The 19,457-nt window shown below is 33.3% G+C and overlaps 1 protein-coding gene across 1 annotated transcript; it reads left to right on the top strand.

The window, feature by feature from the left end:
• The first annotated feature begins 1,260 nt into the window (after positions 1-1,260).
• LOC146922423 (alpha-xylosidase 1-like) lies at positions 1,261-6,723 on the top strand. Its single transcript, XM_085715368.1, is given in 5 exon segments — positions 1,261-1,534; positions 1,820-1,941; positions 1,944-2,038; positions 2,040-2,502; positions 4,553-6,723. Coding segments are annotated over 5 exon segments (2,778 nt in total). The 5' UTR covers positions 1,261-1,304; the 3' UTR covers positions 6,421-6,723.
• The last annotated feature ends 12,734 nt before the right edge of the window (positions 6,724-19,457 follow it).

A 19,457-nucleotide genomic window follows, 5' to 3' on the forward strand; every position in this document is an offset into this window, starting at 1 on the left:
TGCACTCCCCCAACAACTCCCCGCTCCCACGCAAATAACCTCCGACGCCACTTCCAAGCCTCACCATTGATACCCCACCCTCTCGCACACATAGCAACACCGTATAAGTACCTTAGTGTTGTGAGAAATGGTATATTAATGTTTCATTAAAATGGTAGGAAAATGACCATTTTGGTTTTAAAACGTGTGAAATTTTATGGTTATAATCTTAAATGTATTAAAATTGCAAACAAGTCTATACGATCTATTTTATTAATGGTTTTTTGGACTAAATTGATCAATAAAACACATTTAAAGATTAATTTGACGATCAAATTTAGCGCCAAAAAAAAGGGATTGATTGGACTATTTAGAAACATATTCAAAAAATGACAATTATTGATCATATTTTACTTACTTCGAGCCGAATTTTAAATTATATTTTTATCCTAAAAATCGGATGATAACAAAAACAAATTAAAAATTAAGAGCACTTACGTACAGCAGAGGAAACCTCACATTTAATACCCAAGATTGCGTATCTAAACAACGCAGAAGACAAGGGTCTTCAACACTCAAAAAATCACATACTAATGTTTGATTAACTTAAGAAATAAACAATGACTAATGTTGATTAACTTTGACTGATGTTGATTAACTTAAATATTTCTGACATTATCTGAACATCTCATTTAATATTTCTTTTGAGGAAATCTCATTTAATAATTATTTATTTATTTTAATTAAATAAAATGATAAATTAGTACTTTAGAACATCTACAATGGAGACACATTTTTTGGTATTTAAATTGATCTCATATTAACACATCATTTATTTATAATTTTTTAACAGCAGAGTACGATAAGCACAATCTCTCCAACCCAATATCTCACACAAATTTTTTAAATGAGACTCACTAATCAACTATCAATAACTTTATATTATTATACATTTCAATTTTTTAATATTAAAAAAATGTGATTCTCACTTAAGATTGTGAGTCTTAAGTGAAACCCCAAGTCTTATAAGACTCCGAAAATTTTTCTCCCCAATAAAGCTTATGTAATAGATATCGGATCTTAAATATTTAAGACCCTTCAATTGAAGATGATATTATCATAAAAAAAAATTGTAAACCAGTACAAAAAGTACTCATATTTTGTGAAAAGAATTAAATTAATAAATTATATCAAACAGATACACATGATGGTAAGATAGTAATTTGCTTAGATTGGATCTGGTTGATTATTTATACTCCATATCTACCCTGACACTACCCTGCTCACTCACTCCTCACTCTCACTTCACTCCATTTTTGTGAGCTATGGTTTATCCTAACAGTTTAGCATCCCTATGCTTCTCATCTTTTCTTCTAACCCTTCTTCTATTTTCATCTGAAGCTAGTTCTTCCTCAAAGGCCACCAAAATTGGTCAAGGCTATCGTCTTGTATCCATTGAAGAAACCCCTGATGGTGCCCTTATTGGTCTCCTTCAACTTAACCAGAAAACCAAAATCTATGGCCCTGATATTCCCCTTCTTAGGTTCTATGCTAAGTAAGTACTAAAAAACACATTTAGTTCTTTTTTTGAGATGTGTGTGGAGTTTTATGTTATTGTTTTGTTGTTTTATGATGCACCGACACTAATGTCGGATACAACACTGACACGTCCATACTGATAATAATGTGAAAAAAGTAATTACTTTAATGTAATCTAACATGTCATGGTCGTATCATATCGGTGTTGGACACTGAACATGCTTTCGATCGAAGTGTCAGCTGCTTACATAGAGATTTTGTTTCTCCAATGTTGTTAATTGTACCTGTTTGTTTTTTGCAGGCATGAAACAGAGAACCGTTTAAGAGTACACATAACAGATGCAAACAAGCAAAGATGGGAAGTACCATACAACCTTATCCCAAGAGAACAACCACCACCATTACCACAAACCTTAGGAAAGTTCCAAAAAGCCCTATTGAAGTCTCAGAGTATTCAGGCTCAGAGCTTCTATTCAGCTACATTTCAAACCCATTTAGTTTCTCAGTCAAAAGAAAATCAAAATGGTGAAACCCTTTTCAACTCAACTTCAACTTCTTCAGACCCATTTAGTTCACTTGTTTTCAAAGACCAATATCTTGAGATTTCAACAAAATTACCTAAAGATGCATCTTTATATGGTTTGGGAGAGAATACACAACCACATGGGATTAAATTATATCCAAGTGACCCTTATACTTTATATACAACTGATATTTCAGCTATTAATCTTAATGCTGATTTATATGGATCTCATCCTATGTATATGGATCTGAGAAATAATGGTGGAAAAGCTTCTGCACATGCTGTTTTGTTGTTGAATAGTAATGGAATGGATGTGTTTTATAAAGGAACTTCTTTGACTTATAAGGTTATTGGTGGTGTTTTTGATTTTTACTTCTTCTCTGGACCAACTCCTTTGAATGTGGTTGATCAGTATACTACTTTGATTGGAAGACCTGCTGCTATGCCTTATTGGGCCTTTGGTATGATTCTTCACTTTTCACTTTACTCATTTATTTTTTATTTTATTTTTTTATATTTGATTATATTTTTGGTATGCAAGATATTAGTGTTAGTGACTTTGATTTTTGTGACATTGCCCTTTTTGTTAATTGTTAGATTAAAAGAAGGAAAAAAGAAGCACTTTTGCGAAAATTGGGGTTAACCATATGTGAATGCTTAAATGATAAACTTTGGCAGCATTTGTGATAAACTATGGCTCCATTTTATATTGAATTTTTAATTTTGATGCATTTTGATAAACTATTGGCTGCATTGTGACGACTAAGATTGATTAGCAATGTAAAAAATGTTTACAGCTACAATATAGATGAATTAAATAAATCATTGTTCTTTTTCAATAATATATGATAGTACCATCATTACACCTTAACATTGGTCATGTAAGAACCAGTTGTTGCAGGTTTGATCCTCGGCATCCCGAGTTCAGACCAAGTAATATATGATAGTAAATTTTAGTGTAACCACTTTTTTTATTTTAAATTTGTCCTCTAATTTAATACAAATAAATTTACCACTATACTTTCAACTACATCCAAAAATAATTAATCAGTTGGTAGATGTGTCTATTAAGTGTCCACCTCCCCGCTGGCACTAATAATAAAAACAAAAATATCAATCATGGCATCTTGCTAAGTTTGTTCTGTATTTTTTAAGATTCATGTAAGGAACCGTGATATCATTTTTAACATTTTGTGCTACATTTTTAAAAATATTAAACATACCAAAAATATGAAGATATTTTTCAAAACCAAAGAGACAAAGCCTTTTCAGATCTATGATTGTGTAATACAGTGACTTTCTTGATTTTTTTATCATGAGAGAATTTTCATGGTATGCAAAATACATTTGAGAATCCAATGACTCATAGTTATTTTTTGGGACCTGTATATTAATGTATGATGGGGGTGCTTTGATTCTTTTATAAAGTTTGGGTTTTCAATGTTTTTTTCTGATTCTGTCACTGTTTGTTTGATTTGGATACTATCAAGATCTTTTCTGGTCCAGCTTTTGTTGTTGAGTGTTAGGTAATTGAATACTTTTTTGGTCCACATGGAATGATATCATTTCACACACAAAATATGGAAACTTAACTTTACAATATGAAAATAATTCAACCTTTTTGGTAAAGTTTTGGGTCAAGAATTCCAACTTTTTGAAATACAAAACTATAAAGCAATACATGTGGCTGGTTGTCAAAGTTATTAATATTACCTACACGTTTTTCATTATTACTCTTTCTATTTTGCTACCTAAGGAGTGAGGTTATATTTAAGTTTGTTACAAATTGTGTTGTTTTAAAGCACCAACCATGTGGAAGATTTTTAATGTCTTTTAAAGATAAGCTTCCTTTGTTGGTGACATTAACTGATCAATCAATCACTAAGATGTGGTCCATTGTGTTTAAGTGTAAAATTCAATTATCAATTTTCTTTCATGTATTTACATTGTTAAATTTTGAAAAATTTATAATTGAAAATACTGATGAAAAAAGTATATATAATTAAAAAATAACAAATAAAATAAGAATAAAGCCTTGTACAAAAAGTGCTTATTTTTCAAATAAATTTTTACTTCATTTTATTTATTTTGGAATCCACCGTAATGTATTTGGCACTCTAATGAGTCAACCGTGGTATCCCACAACATTGATCATTTGGACCGGCTGTGGGACTAACCCCGGGTCGGCTCATTGAACAGGATTTGCCTAATTTAATGGGGAGAAAGATGGCATACAAACAAGTAAACATGAGGTTACAAAGTTAGATTCATTGTGCAAAAATGATGAAAGATTTTGACTACACTCTTGGAGTTTTCTCTTGAAATCTAAATCTTTTCACAGTACTTGGGTAGCCTTAGATTTTCTGTAACTTTATCTACATGTTAATGTTGCTACTTCACTTGTAAATTATATGAAAAATGTTGATAGCCTTAGATTCTTATGCATCATGCTTTAATTGCAAAAGGGTACATGAAGTTTTTACTGATATTCTCACTATTGGTATATTACAGGATTCCATCAATGCAGATGGGGATATCACAATCTATCAGTTGTGGAAGATGTTGTGGATAGTTACAAGAAGGCTCAAATCCCACTTGATGTGATCTGGAACGACGATGATCATATGGACGGACACAAAGACTTCACCTTGAATCCAAAGAACTACCCTCGTCCAAAGCTTCTAAACTTCTTGAACAAGATACACAGCATTGGCATGAAATACATTGTCATTATTGACCCTGGAATTGGGGTTAACTCCAGTTATGGTGTATACCAAAGGGGTTTAGCCAACGATGTTTTCATCAAGTACGAAGGTGAACCTTTCTTGGCTCAAGTGTGGCCTGGGGCAGTAAACTTTCCTGATTTTCTCAATCCAAAGACGGTAAATTGGTGGGTTGACGAGATCCGCCGCTTTCATGAACTTGTACCTGTTGACGGCCTATGGATTGACATGAATGAAGCTTCAAATTTCTGTTCTGGTAAATGCAAAATTCCAAAGAACACGATATGTCCAAATGGAACAGGACCAGGATGGATATGTTGCTTGGATTGCAAGAACATCACCAAAACAAGATGGGACGATCCTCCTTACAAGATAAACGCTTCTGGAATACAAGCTCCAATCGGATACAAAACAATAGCCACTAGTGCAACCCACTATAACGGTGTCTTGGAGTATGATGCTCATAGTATCTATGGTTTCTCGCAATCCGTCGCAACTCACAAGGGTCTTCTTGGACTTGAAGGCAAAAGGCCTTTTATTTTGTCACGGTCCACTTATGTTGGTTCGGGCAAATATGCTGCGCATTGGACTGGTGACAATCAAGGAACATGGGAGAATTTAAGGTATTCAATATCCACAATGTTGAATTTCGGTATATTTGGTGTTCCAATGGTTGGTTCCGACATATGTGGATTTTACCCACAACCAACTGAAGAACTTTGCAATAGATGGATTGAAGTTGGTGCTTTCTACCCATTTTCAAGAGATCATGCAAACTACTACTCCCCAAGACAAGAGCTTTACCAATGGGATTCAGTTGCTCAATCAGCAAGAAATGCTTTAGGTATAAGGTACAAGATTCTACCATATCTTTACACCTTAAACTACGAAGCGCATGTTAGTGGATCGCCAATTGCAAGACCACTTTTCTTCACTTTCCCATCTTACACCAAATGTTACGACGTCAGCACTCAATTTTTACTCGGAAGCAGTCTCATGATATCTCCGGTGCTCGAACAAGGAAAAACACAAGTGAAAGCATTGTTTCCTCCCGGTAGTTGGTACAGTTTACTCGATTGGACTCACACCATCACATCAACAGGCGGAACTTATGTTACACTTGATGCACCTCTTCATGTGGTCAATGTTCATTTATATCGTAACACAATTCTACCAATGCAGCAAGGTGGATTGATCTCTAAGGATGCTCGAACCACACCCTTCACACTCATTGTAACATTCCCGGCAGGCGCATCAGAAGGAGATGCTAAAGGGACACTTTTCATTGACGACGATGAACTTCCAGAAATGAAGCTTGGAAACGGCTATTCGAGTTTTATCGATCTATATGCTAGTGTCAAACAAGGAGGTGTGAAAGTTTGGTCAGAAGTTCAAGAGGGTAAATTTGCTTTAGACAAAGGTTTGATTATTGATTCAATTTCTGTGTTGGGATTGGATGGAAGTGTTGGAGCAGTGGCTTCACTTGAGTTAGATGGAAAACCACTAATTGGCTTGTCAGGTGTGAATGTTACTACTTCTGAACATGTGCATTTGGAAGGTGAAGGAAATGGTGAAAGTAAGACTGTGATGGTAACTTTGAGAGGGTTGAGCATTCCTGTTGGTAAAAACTTTGCCATGACATGGAAAATGGGATGATTTAGATTGTCTCATCTTAGCTTGTTTCTTTTCAATTTTAACGGGCCAAGACAACAACAAGGTTTTTTTTTGAGTTGAAATATGAATGTTGTTTTCTAGGTTTTTAGCTAGGTAACTATGAGTTGAAACTTAGTGTTGTCATTCAAGTGATTTATGGTCCTATATCTGCCAATTTTCACATAATAAAAGCAGTCAAATCTAGTATTTATAATGTAATGTATCCAAAATATCAAGGATGTCATTATTACTATGAATATATATATCTCAAAGTGGTTATAAAACTTTGACAAGTTTTTATCCGAACATAATTATTTTCACTCAACTTAACTATAACATCTTTTATGGCCATTTGTTGAGCAGGGGGCACTTAACATGCAACAACTCCAATTCTATCAAACATCACCAAACACATCCTAATCTTGTTTTCCACAATCCATGTTTGATCCTCAGCCAATGGCATAAGCATTCGTGAACACCAAAAAAGAAAAACAAAATCAATTCTTGTGCGCTGGGCTGTGTTTACCTCACTGTCGAACATCAAACTATCAAAACTCTCCTACCCTGAGAATCGAAAAGATTAACACAAAAAAAAAAAAAACTCAATTCTTGTGGAAACAATATTTTTCTTTATCACTTTGTTATTTGCTTAAAATTGTGTATACTTACACATGTTTTTGCACAACAAGTTAAAACTCATTTTCATAAAGACTCAAACATCATAAGATCATCAAACATATATTTTTTATACTCATATACAAGAAAGAAAAAGGAAAAAAGCAACAAGGTAGATTAATTTCATCAAATAATGCATGCAACCATAAAATAAAGGCTAAAATACGCACTTTTACTTCTAAGTTTTAGGCGTAGCGATTTTGGCTATTAAAAAAATGACTTTCCGCCCCCCAACTTCACCCCTTTTGCAACTCAGTGACCCCTTTCTATTTTGACCCGGTCAAAGCCGTTGTGGCCATTAGATGGTCGCCACGTGGCATTTATTGAATTAAAAATTTTAAAAAAGCAAACTAATTATTTACATAATTAAATAAATAAAAAAAGAAATAAAAAAAATTGGAAAAACTAATAAACCCAGGAACAGTCATTGATTCATCATCTTCACCTTCAACAACACAACTAACTCGTCTCCAAAAATGAATCAAACTGCTCCCAGCAACCAATTTACAAATTCTACAAACGCAAACTCGTCTCCAAACTGCTGGTGCTGGTGGTGGTTTTGTTCCCGGCATTGTGGTTAAGGAGGATGCTGTAACTTCTTCTTCTTCCATCAACAACTGCTGTAATTTCTTCTTCTTCTTCTCTCTCACTCTCTGTTTGTCCTACCAAAAATGAATCAAAACCACATATCCTTTTTCAAAGGTAGAAACCGTTTTTGATACTCTCTCTCAATTCCATAATCCTTTTCACATAACTTGCAATTCATCTCCATCACTTTCAATTTCCTCAAATTACAACAAATCATTCAACATCTTTAATTAATGGGAAATGGGTCTGTTATTTTTGTGTAAATTGATGGAAATGGGTATAGAGAGATAGAAATGAAATGTTATTTTTGTGTAATTCATCTCCATCACTTTCAATTTCCTCAAATTACAACATATCATTCAACATTTTTGATTTGCCATCTGGTTATGTGGTTGGTAGTGGAACGGTAGAGGAAGTGAAGAGAGGGAATGAAAAGAACAAAGAGGGATTAAGGTGAAGAAGAATGAATGTTGAAGACGAAGAACAAAGAGGGATTTCGGTGCTGGGCTGTTTCGGTTGTGCTGCAGACAGCAACTGCTGACTGGTGCGCAGATTGTACTCTAAGAAGATGAAGATGAAGAAGATGTTCTTGTGCCTGTTCCTTTTCCATTTTTTTATTACTTTTTTTATTTATTTAATTATGTAAATAATTAGTTTTTTTTTTAAAATTTTTAATTCAATAAATGTCACGTGGCGACCATCTAATGGCCACAACGGCTTTGACTGCCAAAATGAAATAAAAATGAAGTTGTTGAAAGTCATTTTTTTTAATAAAAAATAAAATCGCACCGGCCAAACTTAGGGCCAAAAGTGCATTTTAGCCTAAAATAAACTATATAACTTGAACATTCAAACTAATAATACACCAACATGAACCATAATTAAGGTAATCCTAAATTTGGGGATCAAACATGAACCATAATCTCCCAAAAAGCTATTATAGATTCAATTTCGAACCACCATTAAAACAAAAATACACAAGGAGCATAACTAACTATCAAAGAGATGAACAATGGATAATACCAACCATCATCCTACAAGCCCCTTTATTATCTCATATAACTCTTCTTTCATTATTTGTTGTGTTTTTATTTAAACTATATGATATAAGTTAACCTAATATTTTGACTTTGTTTCCATTCTTGTAGCACAAGCCTCAATCCCTTGACCAAAAGATAGTGATAAGCTCCAAACTGGTAAACCACCAAGACATCCATGAGTATTGTAAATCTTTAGAAATAAAAAGCTTATCCATCCAATTCTCAAGGAAAGCGATCTTTGGTAATATGAAATTTAGTAGGAAGTAAGAAAAACATAAACCCACCGGTGATTTTGGCTCGGGACATTGGAGTGAGCTCCTCTTTAAGGTCTCATATTAAAGGGTTTTGCTAATCAAGTGCTCTAAGTGCATTGGTTAAGGATATCAAAAATAGAAAATTTTCATTAAAAACAACACCTTTTTGACTTTCATAAAGTTAAACATTCCACTTTTCACCAATTTCCAATGCATAATTTCTATACTAAACTCTTGTCCCGCTCTATCGCGCATGTCTTTCATGGAGACTTTTGATCAAGACATTTCAATAGATATCAACCGAAACATTTTTTTCAAAAAGATTTCATTATACTATGGCATACATCATTCATCAAAACTATGTATTCAAATGCTTTCTATTGGACTTTGCTAAAACAGTGAACTAAATTGATGTAATGGCTAAACAAAGTAAATTGGTAATATGTATAGGAATTTGACAGGGGTCAAGCTGCACGCCTTTACACTTGTGTTTGGTGGTGAGAAGAAAATGAGAAGAGAGAAAGAGGTGAGAGAGAGTAAGAGAAGAGAGAAACATGTGAGAAATAGAGAAGATTTGAGGTATTGTTTGAAATAAGAGAAAGAGAGAAGAAATAGGAATGAAAGAAGTGTATTCTCTCTCTCTTCTCTTGTTTGGTTCGATAGAGATTGAGAAGAGAGAAATGTAATTATTTATGAAAGGACAAAAATATCCTTCAATTAAAAAAACTAATGTATACTATTTTATTATTGCTTTTCCAAATTTTTTTTTGAAAATGCAATGTAATTAATTAAACGTATTATTTTGTATACTTAATAATATTTTTTTATTCAAAGTAATATTTGATACTAATACAATAAAAAAATTACGACATAATAATTTTGTATTTTGTTTTTTTTGTTACAATTTTTTAGTATTTTGTTTAAGATAACTCACTTGTTCCTTTTTCAAAGAAAAATGTTATGTTATAATAGATTTATATTTGAAGCTTCCTTTTATTTTTATTATGCGTTAATCTGAAAGAAAACAAAAAATCAAACTCAACAAGTATTAAAGAGAAAAAGGCAAAGGGCAAATGTGGAAGATCACAAAAACTGGATCTTTCTCCCCTCTTTCTCGGCTCACTTGGAGAGAGTCCTAAAAGTAGTGGGACCCATGTCTGTCTCTTCTCTCTTCTCTAATTCTCTATTGTACCAAACTAAAGAAATGTTGTATTTCTCTTGTAACTCTCTCTCATAAATCACCTCTACCAAACACGGTGTTAGAGTAGAACAGTGCATAGATGTAAAAAAAGCAATGCATTAAATGATGTTTCATAGTTGTAGGTCTATTACATTGAACACACAAAAACAACGAAGGATTTTGGTTGCGCATTAATGAGTATAGGCAAGATATAGCCCTATCAAATTAGTTTATCACCTTGAGCACACCAATGCCACCCTTTTTCGATTAGACAAATAGGAGAATGACTTTGTATAAGCATTAATGAGTATAGGTAAGCATATACTCCTATGAACTTATGCTAATCACCTAAAACACATCAAGTTGGTTGCTCCGGCCTATTTTTCGAGCCACTAAACTAATCAATGTGATCGTGTGGTTGATCACAGGCCTTTGATCTATCCTATGGAGCACGGACACTTCTCGGATTGGGCGTGTCCCGGTGTCGGACACGTGTCGTGTCCCGACACCGACACGACACTTGTAATTACACCGAATTATGTGATTTTTTCAAATTATTAGTTGTGTCGGCGTGTCGCTGTCCGTGTCGTGTCCCGTGTCCGTGTCCATGCTTCATAGTCTATGTCATATTACACTCTAATCTAACTAAATTAATGAATGTGGTCAGGTGGTTGAGCACGTAAATTGACATGGATGCACTACTACACATGAATGGTTATTGGTTTAGGTTATAAGGAAAAAAAAACGTTTGTATCATGAATTGGAATGCAATATCACACTCTAATGCACCATTACACAATGTTGTATGAATTTGAATTTTGAAGTGGGACATTCAGCAGCTTAGACTCAATCATGGTTAATTATTTTTCAAGATGGATAATTTGATAGTAATAGGAACGCATATGCAATAGCAAAGTATTAATCATATTCTATCCATAATCTGTAAATTGGAGTGCTGTTCTAAGATTGAATGAACCCAATAAATAAAATTATGTGAACACCATGTGGTCTTTAAATGCAAGAGCAAAATGCATACACAAACTCTTTGACAGATAATAGAGAAACCTTTTTAAAAGAAATATAATGAGTCCTAGACTTTCTAGACAACAGTAATTCTTCATCATACATATCAGCAAGCCTCATCAAAAATAAATTTCTATTTGCGTAGATCATAGTCATCCCAGCACCATCACGAATATGGTAAAAATTCTTCAACATTGCCCAGCCATCAGTAAAATAAAGCCTAGTGTTTTTCTTCACAACCTTCACTTCAAATTCATTGTTACCCGGGTCACGGAGAATTACGTAAGGACCAACCTGCAGCCCATAAGTCCTTGAAAAGTATGCAGGCAACCCCCCTTATTCTAAAACAGATGAATAACAAACTCAATATCAATTTTACAGTTTAGATATCTACACATAAACAACATAAAATTATAAGAAATAAAATTGAGCTTAAATGATAAAATAATTTAGTGGCTAACAACATATAAGAACAAAACAACAACCCTATGTTGTAAATTTTGATTATATTTCAAAAGTTTCAAATATTTTGTATCCCATATTTTCAATTGAGAAATATAGAAAAATATTTTAATAGAAAACTATTTATGATATTATAATTAATTATAAGGTTTGACTTAGACATGTTTTTAATTCCAAAGTTTTGTAACCCCTTTTGCTTTGATATCTCATGAATGTGGAAATAATATTGCTTTTTCTTAACTATTTTGTCCGAGCACTTATTAGCCAAGGCAATGCATAACGTTCATTTTATTGGCTCATTATAAGGCATTATTCTTGCTTGACTCAACAGTAAAATGCTGCCTATAAAATGAATACTCACGCATCGGATTAGTATGTATTTTCACTTGGCTTTGAGTAGTATCAAAACAAGAAACATGTCCCTCATTTTCAATGGTTTTTTGGGTTACATCTTCCCGAAAATATTTTCTTGTCGATTCTGTTTCCTCGATTTTACATCGAGAAGGGTCTGTTAAATCCCCGGGGGTTAGCGTATAATTACGCGGAAAATCCTTAAGGACAAGTGCGATCAAGACGTCTCGTACTTTTCATCGTTTGTTCGTCTTTGTAGTCTTTGCGGTTGATTCTACGACGAGTTTGATTCAAGTTGTCTCAAGACGGTGATATAATTCTACACCAAAATCAAGACAGATAAGTTTCCTTGAAACCTCTCTTGATTTTTCTCATTATATTTAATTGATTCTTATATTTATATATTGATTATTATTTATAGAGATAATGTATGCCTAAATTTACAACACCCTAAAGGCTTAAAATAATGTGTTCTCCTTCATAACAGATAATTATACGACGCAATTTCTTCCTAATAGTGGCAATAAACATTTCAGTGCAAAGGACCAACATCACAGAAACTAATACCGACTGCAAGTGTGCAAAAATGATAAGAAAAAAACAATAATTCTCTATTCACAAAATTTAATTATTCAAAGCTAGTGGGTTAGATAAAAATGAATGTCCAAACATAGTGGGTTAGATAACAAAGTCATAAGTTTTAAATGACACCGAAGGATATGCGATGCAAACCTTTCAACTGAATGAGGGCATCAGCTGCTTTTTGATCTTTGGCCACCATGATGAAATTATCCAAGCTCGACATATTCAAAGTGTTACGATCTAAATCAATATCGAACCAAAACATTCAAGGCAAACCGAATTCTTAAAAGCATGGTTATTCCACAAAGAGGTGGAAATTTATATAGTGGATCAATGGTGCTTGGAACAAAACAGAAGCCTATTAATTAAGGTGCTCAAAGAACGAAGTTAGAAGACGGCTGAGTTCATTTAAAAAAGACGGCTAAGTCAAAAGACGGCTGAGTTAATTACGAGGTAACAGGAAGTGATGCACTAATGTGTAAATGGGGTCCCAGTTAATTAATTGAGGTGGTTGGGCAGTTAGGAGTGATCAAAGGCGCCAAAACCAGTTTAAGAATGCATAAAGGGGGTTTGGGCTGCAATTAGGGTTAGGGTTTTACACCAATCGACCACCTTTGATTAATATTAAGTAAGATAAGATTAATCTTCTTAACTAGTGCCCTAAGCGCACTAGTTAGCATTTTCCCATATAAAATTCTCCCCGGTGTCAATTAGTGGACTAGTTTAACTTAAAAAAAAAAGGCAAGAAAAACATATCAAGTATTGTTCAAACTATAGATCAAACTTGGATACCGGTAATTAATAATTTAATTTAAATTTAATCTAAAATTGAGGATTTCATTTTTAATATAGAATTTTAGTGTTACAAACATTAATTAAAACAATATTGAAACAAAATTAATATTTCATCAATTTTAAATTAAAAAACAATTTTTAATATTAGATAAATCACACACAATTGTTTTTCGTCATTCTTATGAATTAAATATGACTCTTGTAGTCATGAATTTCAACCACAAATTATACCACCAACCAACTACATGCACACGCCACCTATGTATGTCGCTAAAAAAATAAAAATTCATCTCTCCCCTTCCCCTATTCTTCACATATTAAATATGACTGATATGACTCTTGAGTCATGCATATCATGTGAGAATAAATATTATATATGTTAGAAATACAAAGTGATTGTAAATTTTAGCTCTATTACATTCACATATTATATATCTATTATTTATTAAATAACTTATTTATTATAAATTACACTGGTTATCACTTCAAACTTAAATGGGGAATATCACTAACATTAAATATTTGTTTGATTTATCATTCATTTTCATCAATTTTTCTCACTTTCTACTTTCCTTTCTTTCTACATCTTGCAGTCATGTGTAAAAATATGATTTCATCAATAATTATTATTTTTTCTTTCCCTTACTTCTACTTTTTATCAAACAATAATATACTTCGAGTTGGAGAGAGTGGGAATGGCAAAGATGGTGGTTGTGCCGGGTTGATTTGTTTGGTCTAGTATCATGCAATATCATTGTTTTTCCGCTCTTTTAAATTAAACTAGTGTAATGACCTCCGTTAAGTATGAGTAGCTCGTCGTATTTTAAAGAAGTTTAAAATAATTTAATTTAAAAATTTCAAGAATATAAATATAATTGTTATTTTTGTAATGTAATTAAATGAAATTGAATAAATAGGTTAAAGGAAATGTAAATAGATTCATATAAAATGAACCATATAAATTAATGACACAAAAATAGTAACATTAGATTTTTTTCTTTTCACAAATATAGTCACATTAGATGATAACTATGAAATACGTATTTATATTAAAGTTATTATAAAAATAAATAGAAATGCATTAAGCAACCGGGTGGATATATGGATGTCATGTGTATCAATGGGTACAAATAATATGATATTTGTCCCCGCCACGTTTGATAAATATGGTACCTGTTTCCATATCCATATCCATGTGGGTATCGCAATACAAGTAATCCACAAGTACTTAGATACACACAAATATTCGCAAATATTCATGGAATTTTTGAAAAAATATGTACTTTTTAAAAACTTTAATTTTTTAACATCCATTTTAATTTAATTTTTTTCCCTAAATTAAGAGCACAATGATATTGAAGAGAATAGAAGGTGTCCCAACTAGACTCCGATCATTTGTTCTCATGTATATTATTAAAAAAAAAAGGAAAAATACATAAGAAAAAAATATGGGGAACAAAAGCTAACCCAATCCACACAAAAGTGTAGGTCGGCCCCAAACGGGTAATACATAGATTCAAATTTAAATCATTAGAAGTGAATTAGCCTCTAATTAATCCCAAAATTAATCAAAGTATTTGATGCAATTATCGAACTGTCTCTCAACACGAAGCGGATCCATGTACCATCTACAAATAAAAGTCACTTATGTAAACAATAATCGAGGAAATGGGTTTGGTGACACACACGAGAAATTTAATAAACTTTATGAATTTGAAAGCTATGGTTAGAGTGTGCCTGTGGCAAACCACCTGTGGTGTGATCTGCATAAACATTCTAACTCGTGAATTGTAAAGAAAAAGAAATTCTATTGAATTAGAGAAGGGACTAGTATGTATACCTCTCCAACAATTAGAACTAAGGTAACTAACAACATAACAACAATCGAAATCCGTTTGGTTGCGTTTTGGTGTTCTGTGTTATGTTCCTGACAAACTTGCTGTAAAACATGGTGCCGTTTATGGTGGGATATGAGACTAATTTTCCCATGATGGGAAATGCATTATCCACCCTTCATATAATATTTAAATATTCAATGGATGAGATTTTGGAAGGGTTACCTATTGTTCCAACTTTCAGTTTTTTTTGGCATCCCAGCTTTCATCTTGAAGGAATATGTTTATTATATAAATATATAGTTCTTTTATTTTTTAGGAAAATAAATATAGTTCTTTTAGTAAAAAAAATCTTTATTGTTGTAGAATTTCGTATTTAGACCAAATATATTTATCGATTTATTTAAGTTTTTTTTTGAAAGATCGATTTATTTAAGTTAAATTCATTTATATACAAATTAATATCCATATTTAATTGTTGTTTAATTTTATCATTGTAAATATATTTATCATAGTAAATATATAGCGTTAATAGCTATGGTAAAAGAAGTTAATTAATAAAATAATAGTTTATTTACTGGAATATAAAATAATATTCGGTAGTAGATGAACATACCATTTTTTTTTCTTTTGCCACCAGAAAAATTAATTTATCTCAAAAGAAAAAGCCACCAGAAAAATTAATTTATCTCAAAAGAAAAAAATTGTTTAATTGCTGAATTTTTTTTGAAGGATAATTGCTGAAATTTTGAAAGCATAAATCTTTAGCGTTTAATGGATTCTCACAGTTGGTGCAAAAATAATTATGACTTACACGTATAGAACTAGTTTTTTTTACAAAACTAGTTAGTTTTTTTTTTTTTGCACAATAACCAGTATTTTTAAATTTTATATATGTAAAAGGATGAGTTTTATTATACGTAGTTGATTTTTTTTAAGATTATACACAGTTATTTTTTTTTAAAGAATTATACGTAGTAAAATTTAATAAGTAACATGTCACAAAAATAGACCTTTCAAAAAAAAATTGTCACAAAAAGCAAGAATAAACCCCCGTAAAAAAAATAGCGATATTAAATACTTTTGCTCGGCCCCACGTCCACATATCGGGATAAAACAAGCAACCGGATATAACCGGCAATCATAGGTCAGTATACCATTTTCCCATCATGGGAAAATTTCATCATGCACCCACCATAAATACCACCATAAAACATATGCAAATTGTATCTTTTAAAACATGCACGTATTTGTGCGAATTCTTAAATTCTCCATTGTAACTCGTGCAATTTTTTTCATAAACTTTCACTATGTTAGCATGTAATTTCATGAAAAATCATAAAGTTTTTTTTAATTATTATTACATGAAGGTCTTTTAATTTTGAAAGTACGACAGAGTTACTTGTAATATCCCGCCCGTCGCATCGGTATATTACCCGTGAACGTGCCAGAGGAATTAAATTCATGGAAAAGTAAGTTAATGGAAAATATTTTATGATATGTAAGCTTTTTACGGGAAAAGTATCGCAGTCGTTTTTAACACGCTTGAGGCAAGGGCAAAATGGTAAATTCACGTGGAAAGGATATTTAAATTGTTTTTGGAAGGAAAATATCTCATAACCCTTATCCTTTTCTCTCTCTCTCTCTCTCTCTCTCTTCTATGTTGGCAAGAATTTCCCTCCTTCTCCATCTCTTCTCCCACGCCCTTTCTCTCTTTCATTCTTCAATCCTTCTCTAATTCTCCTCCCATGGCAAGCTTATAAGTTATGTCCCTCCATGATTATTCTAAGCTAAGGGAAGATTGTATCTTGTTTGATTTCTTCTCTTCTCCTCTCAAGAAAGGATTCAAAGGTTAGGGTTTTGGTTATGTTGGAAGTGGAAGCTTGATCTAGTGCAAGGTGTGGTTCCTCCATGAACATAGAAGATGAATAGAAGTTGGAATCAAGGGCTAGGTTTCAAGAGAAGCAAGAAAGCTAGAGTTAGGGTTTGGTTCTTGGTGAGTAATAAGATGAATGCAAGTTATGGCTTCTCCACGATAAGGCAAGGATTATGGTGTCTTAGAGTTCAAGAAAACAACAAGATTGAATGGCATAAGCTAAAATTGCAAAAGAATCAAGTTAGGGTTGATGTTGGGCTTGGAAGCTTGGAGCTTGTTAATGCTTCAAGATTATGTTAGGTGAGTTCCATAGATAATTTCCCACCCTTTGGGATTATGTTTTTATCTTGCAAGAATAACATGAACACTAGGAACTTTATATGTTATGTTAGTACCCAATTTATGCCATGCTTGTTCACTTATGAATACTTGCCGGAAAAATGTTTAACAGGTTTCCATATGATCATTAGAGTCATGTTATGCCTTGGGTCAATTGGATTTGAGGTTTTTGGGTCAAAAACACCATTTTTGCAGGTCCGGATCGGTATAACTCGCAACGGCGAGTAGAATTGCTCGCGAGGCGAGCCGGAAGCCGGAAGGGGGTGTTGCTCACCCCCAACTCGCAACCAACTCGCAGTGGCGAGTTAAGCAACTCGCAAGTGGCGAGTAATCAACTCACGGTGGCGAGTAACAGGGGTGCCGGCACCCCGTTTGCTCGTTTCATGCCCTTTTTGACGCCTTTCGGTCCAATTTTTCTTCAATCGGTCTTTTTACGGTAATAAACTCCTCAAGTCATGACTCCAAGGCATAGGTTTTAAATGTTTACTTATGTATAAGGTAAGTATTCTATATGTTGGCAAAGTATGGCATATGAGCGAATGATACACTATATGTCCGGTAGCATGAATTCCTAAGTAAGGCTTGTTTACGAACTAGTATGATAGCAAGAATCCTGCAGGGCAAACCTGGTTTCCGGTAGGACTCCGGTTAAAAGGCAAATCCCGAGTGTTCATGTTTATGACAAGATACCTTTATGAATGGTTCATGTTAAGCGGGTAAGATAAGAGTCCGAGACAATAAGTTTATTTGTAGCAAAGAATGTTCTAAGTCATGATGTAACAGGTTAACTCTAAATTTTGAATGGTATTAAAATCAAGAAAGCTATATGCTTATGTATGTGAATCAAGAAACAAGGTGAAACACAAGCAACGATAAACTTCTTGAGAATCTCGTGTTTCGAATATGTATGGCTTAGATCAAAGATGGTAAGTTTATGACATGATGATTGGTAAACGATCTCTAAATTTCGAGGACGATTTTTTTTTTAAGGGGGTAGGATGTAATATCCCGCCCGTCGGCATCGGTATATTACCCGTGAACGTGCCAGAGGAATTAAATTCATGGAAAAGTAAGTTAATGGAAAATATTTTATGATATGTCGGCTTTTTACGGGAAAAGTATCGTAGTCGTTTTTAACACGCTTGAGGCAAGGGCAAAATGGTAAATTCAGGTGGAAGGGATATTTATATTGTTTTTGGGAGGAAAATATCTCATAACCCTTATCTTTTTCTCTCTCTTTCTATGTTGGCAAGAATTTCCCTCCTTCTCCATCTCTTCTCCCACGCCCTTTCTCTCTTTCATTCTTCAATCATTCTCTAATTCTCCTCCCTTGGCAAGCTTATAAGTTATGTTCCTCCATGATTATTCTAAGCTAAGGGAAGATTGTATCTTGTTTGATTTCTTCTCTTCTCCTCTCAAGAAAAGATTCAAAGGTTAGGGTTTTGGTTATGTTGGAAGTGGAAGCTTGATCTAGTGCAAGGTGTGGTTCCTCCATGAACATAGAAGATGAATAGAAGTTGGAATCAAGGGCTAGGTTTCAAGAGAAGCAAGAAAGCTAGAGTTAGGGTTTGGTTCTTGGTGAGTAATAAGATGAATGCAGGTTATGGCTTTTCCACGATAAGGCAAGGATTATGGTGTCTTAGAGTTCAAGAAAACAACAAGATTGAATGGCATAAGCTAAAATTGCAAAAGAATTAAGTTAGGGTTGATGTTGGGCTTGGAAGCTTGGAGCTTGTTAATGCTTCAAGATTATGTTAGGTGAGTTCCATAGATAGTTTCCCACCCTTTGGGATTATGTTTTTATCTTGCAAGAATAACATGAACACTAGGAACTTTATATGTTATGTTAGTACCCAATTTATGCCATGCTTGTTCACTTATGAATACTTGCCGGAAAAATGTTTTACAGGTTTCCATATGATCATTAGAGTCATGTTATGCCTTGGGTCAATTGGATTTGAGGTTTTTGGGTCAAAAACACCATTTTTGCGGGTACGGATCGGTATAACTCGCAACGACGAGTAGAATTGCTTGGAGGCG

This window comes from Medicago sativa, chromosome 5 (genome assembly GCF_051527215.1).
Source record: "Medicago sativa cultivar Bolivia chromosome 5, Bolivia_mono, whole genome shotgun sequence".
NCBI classification, from domain to species: Eukaryota; Viridiplantae; Streptophyta; class Magnoliopsida; order Fabales; family Fabaceae; genus Medicago; species Medicago sativa.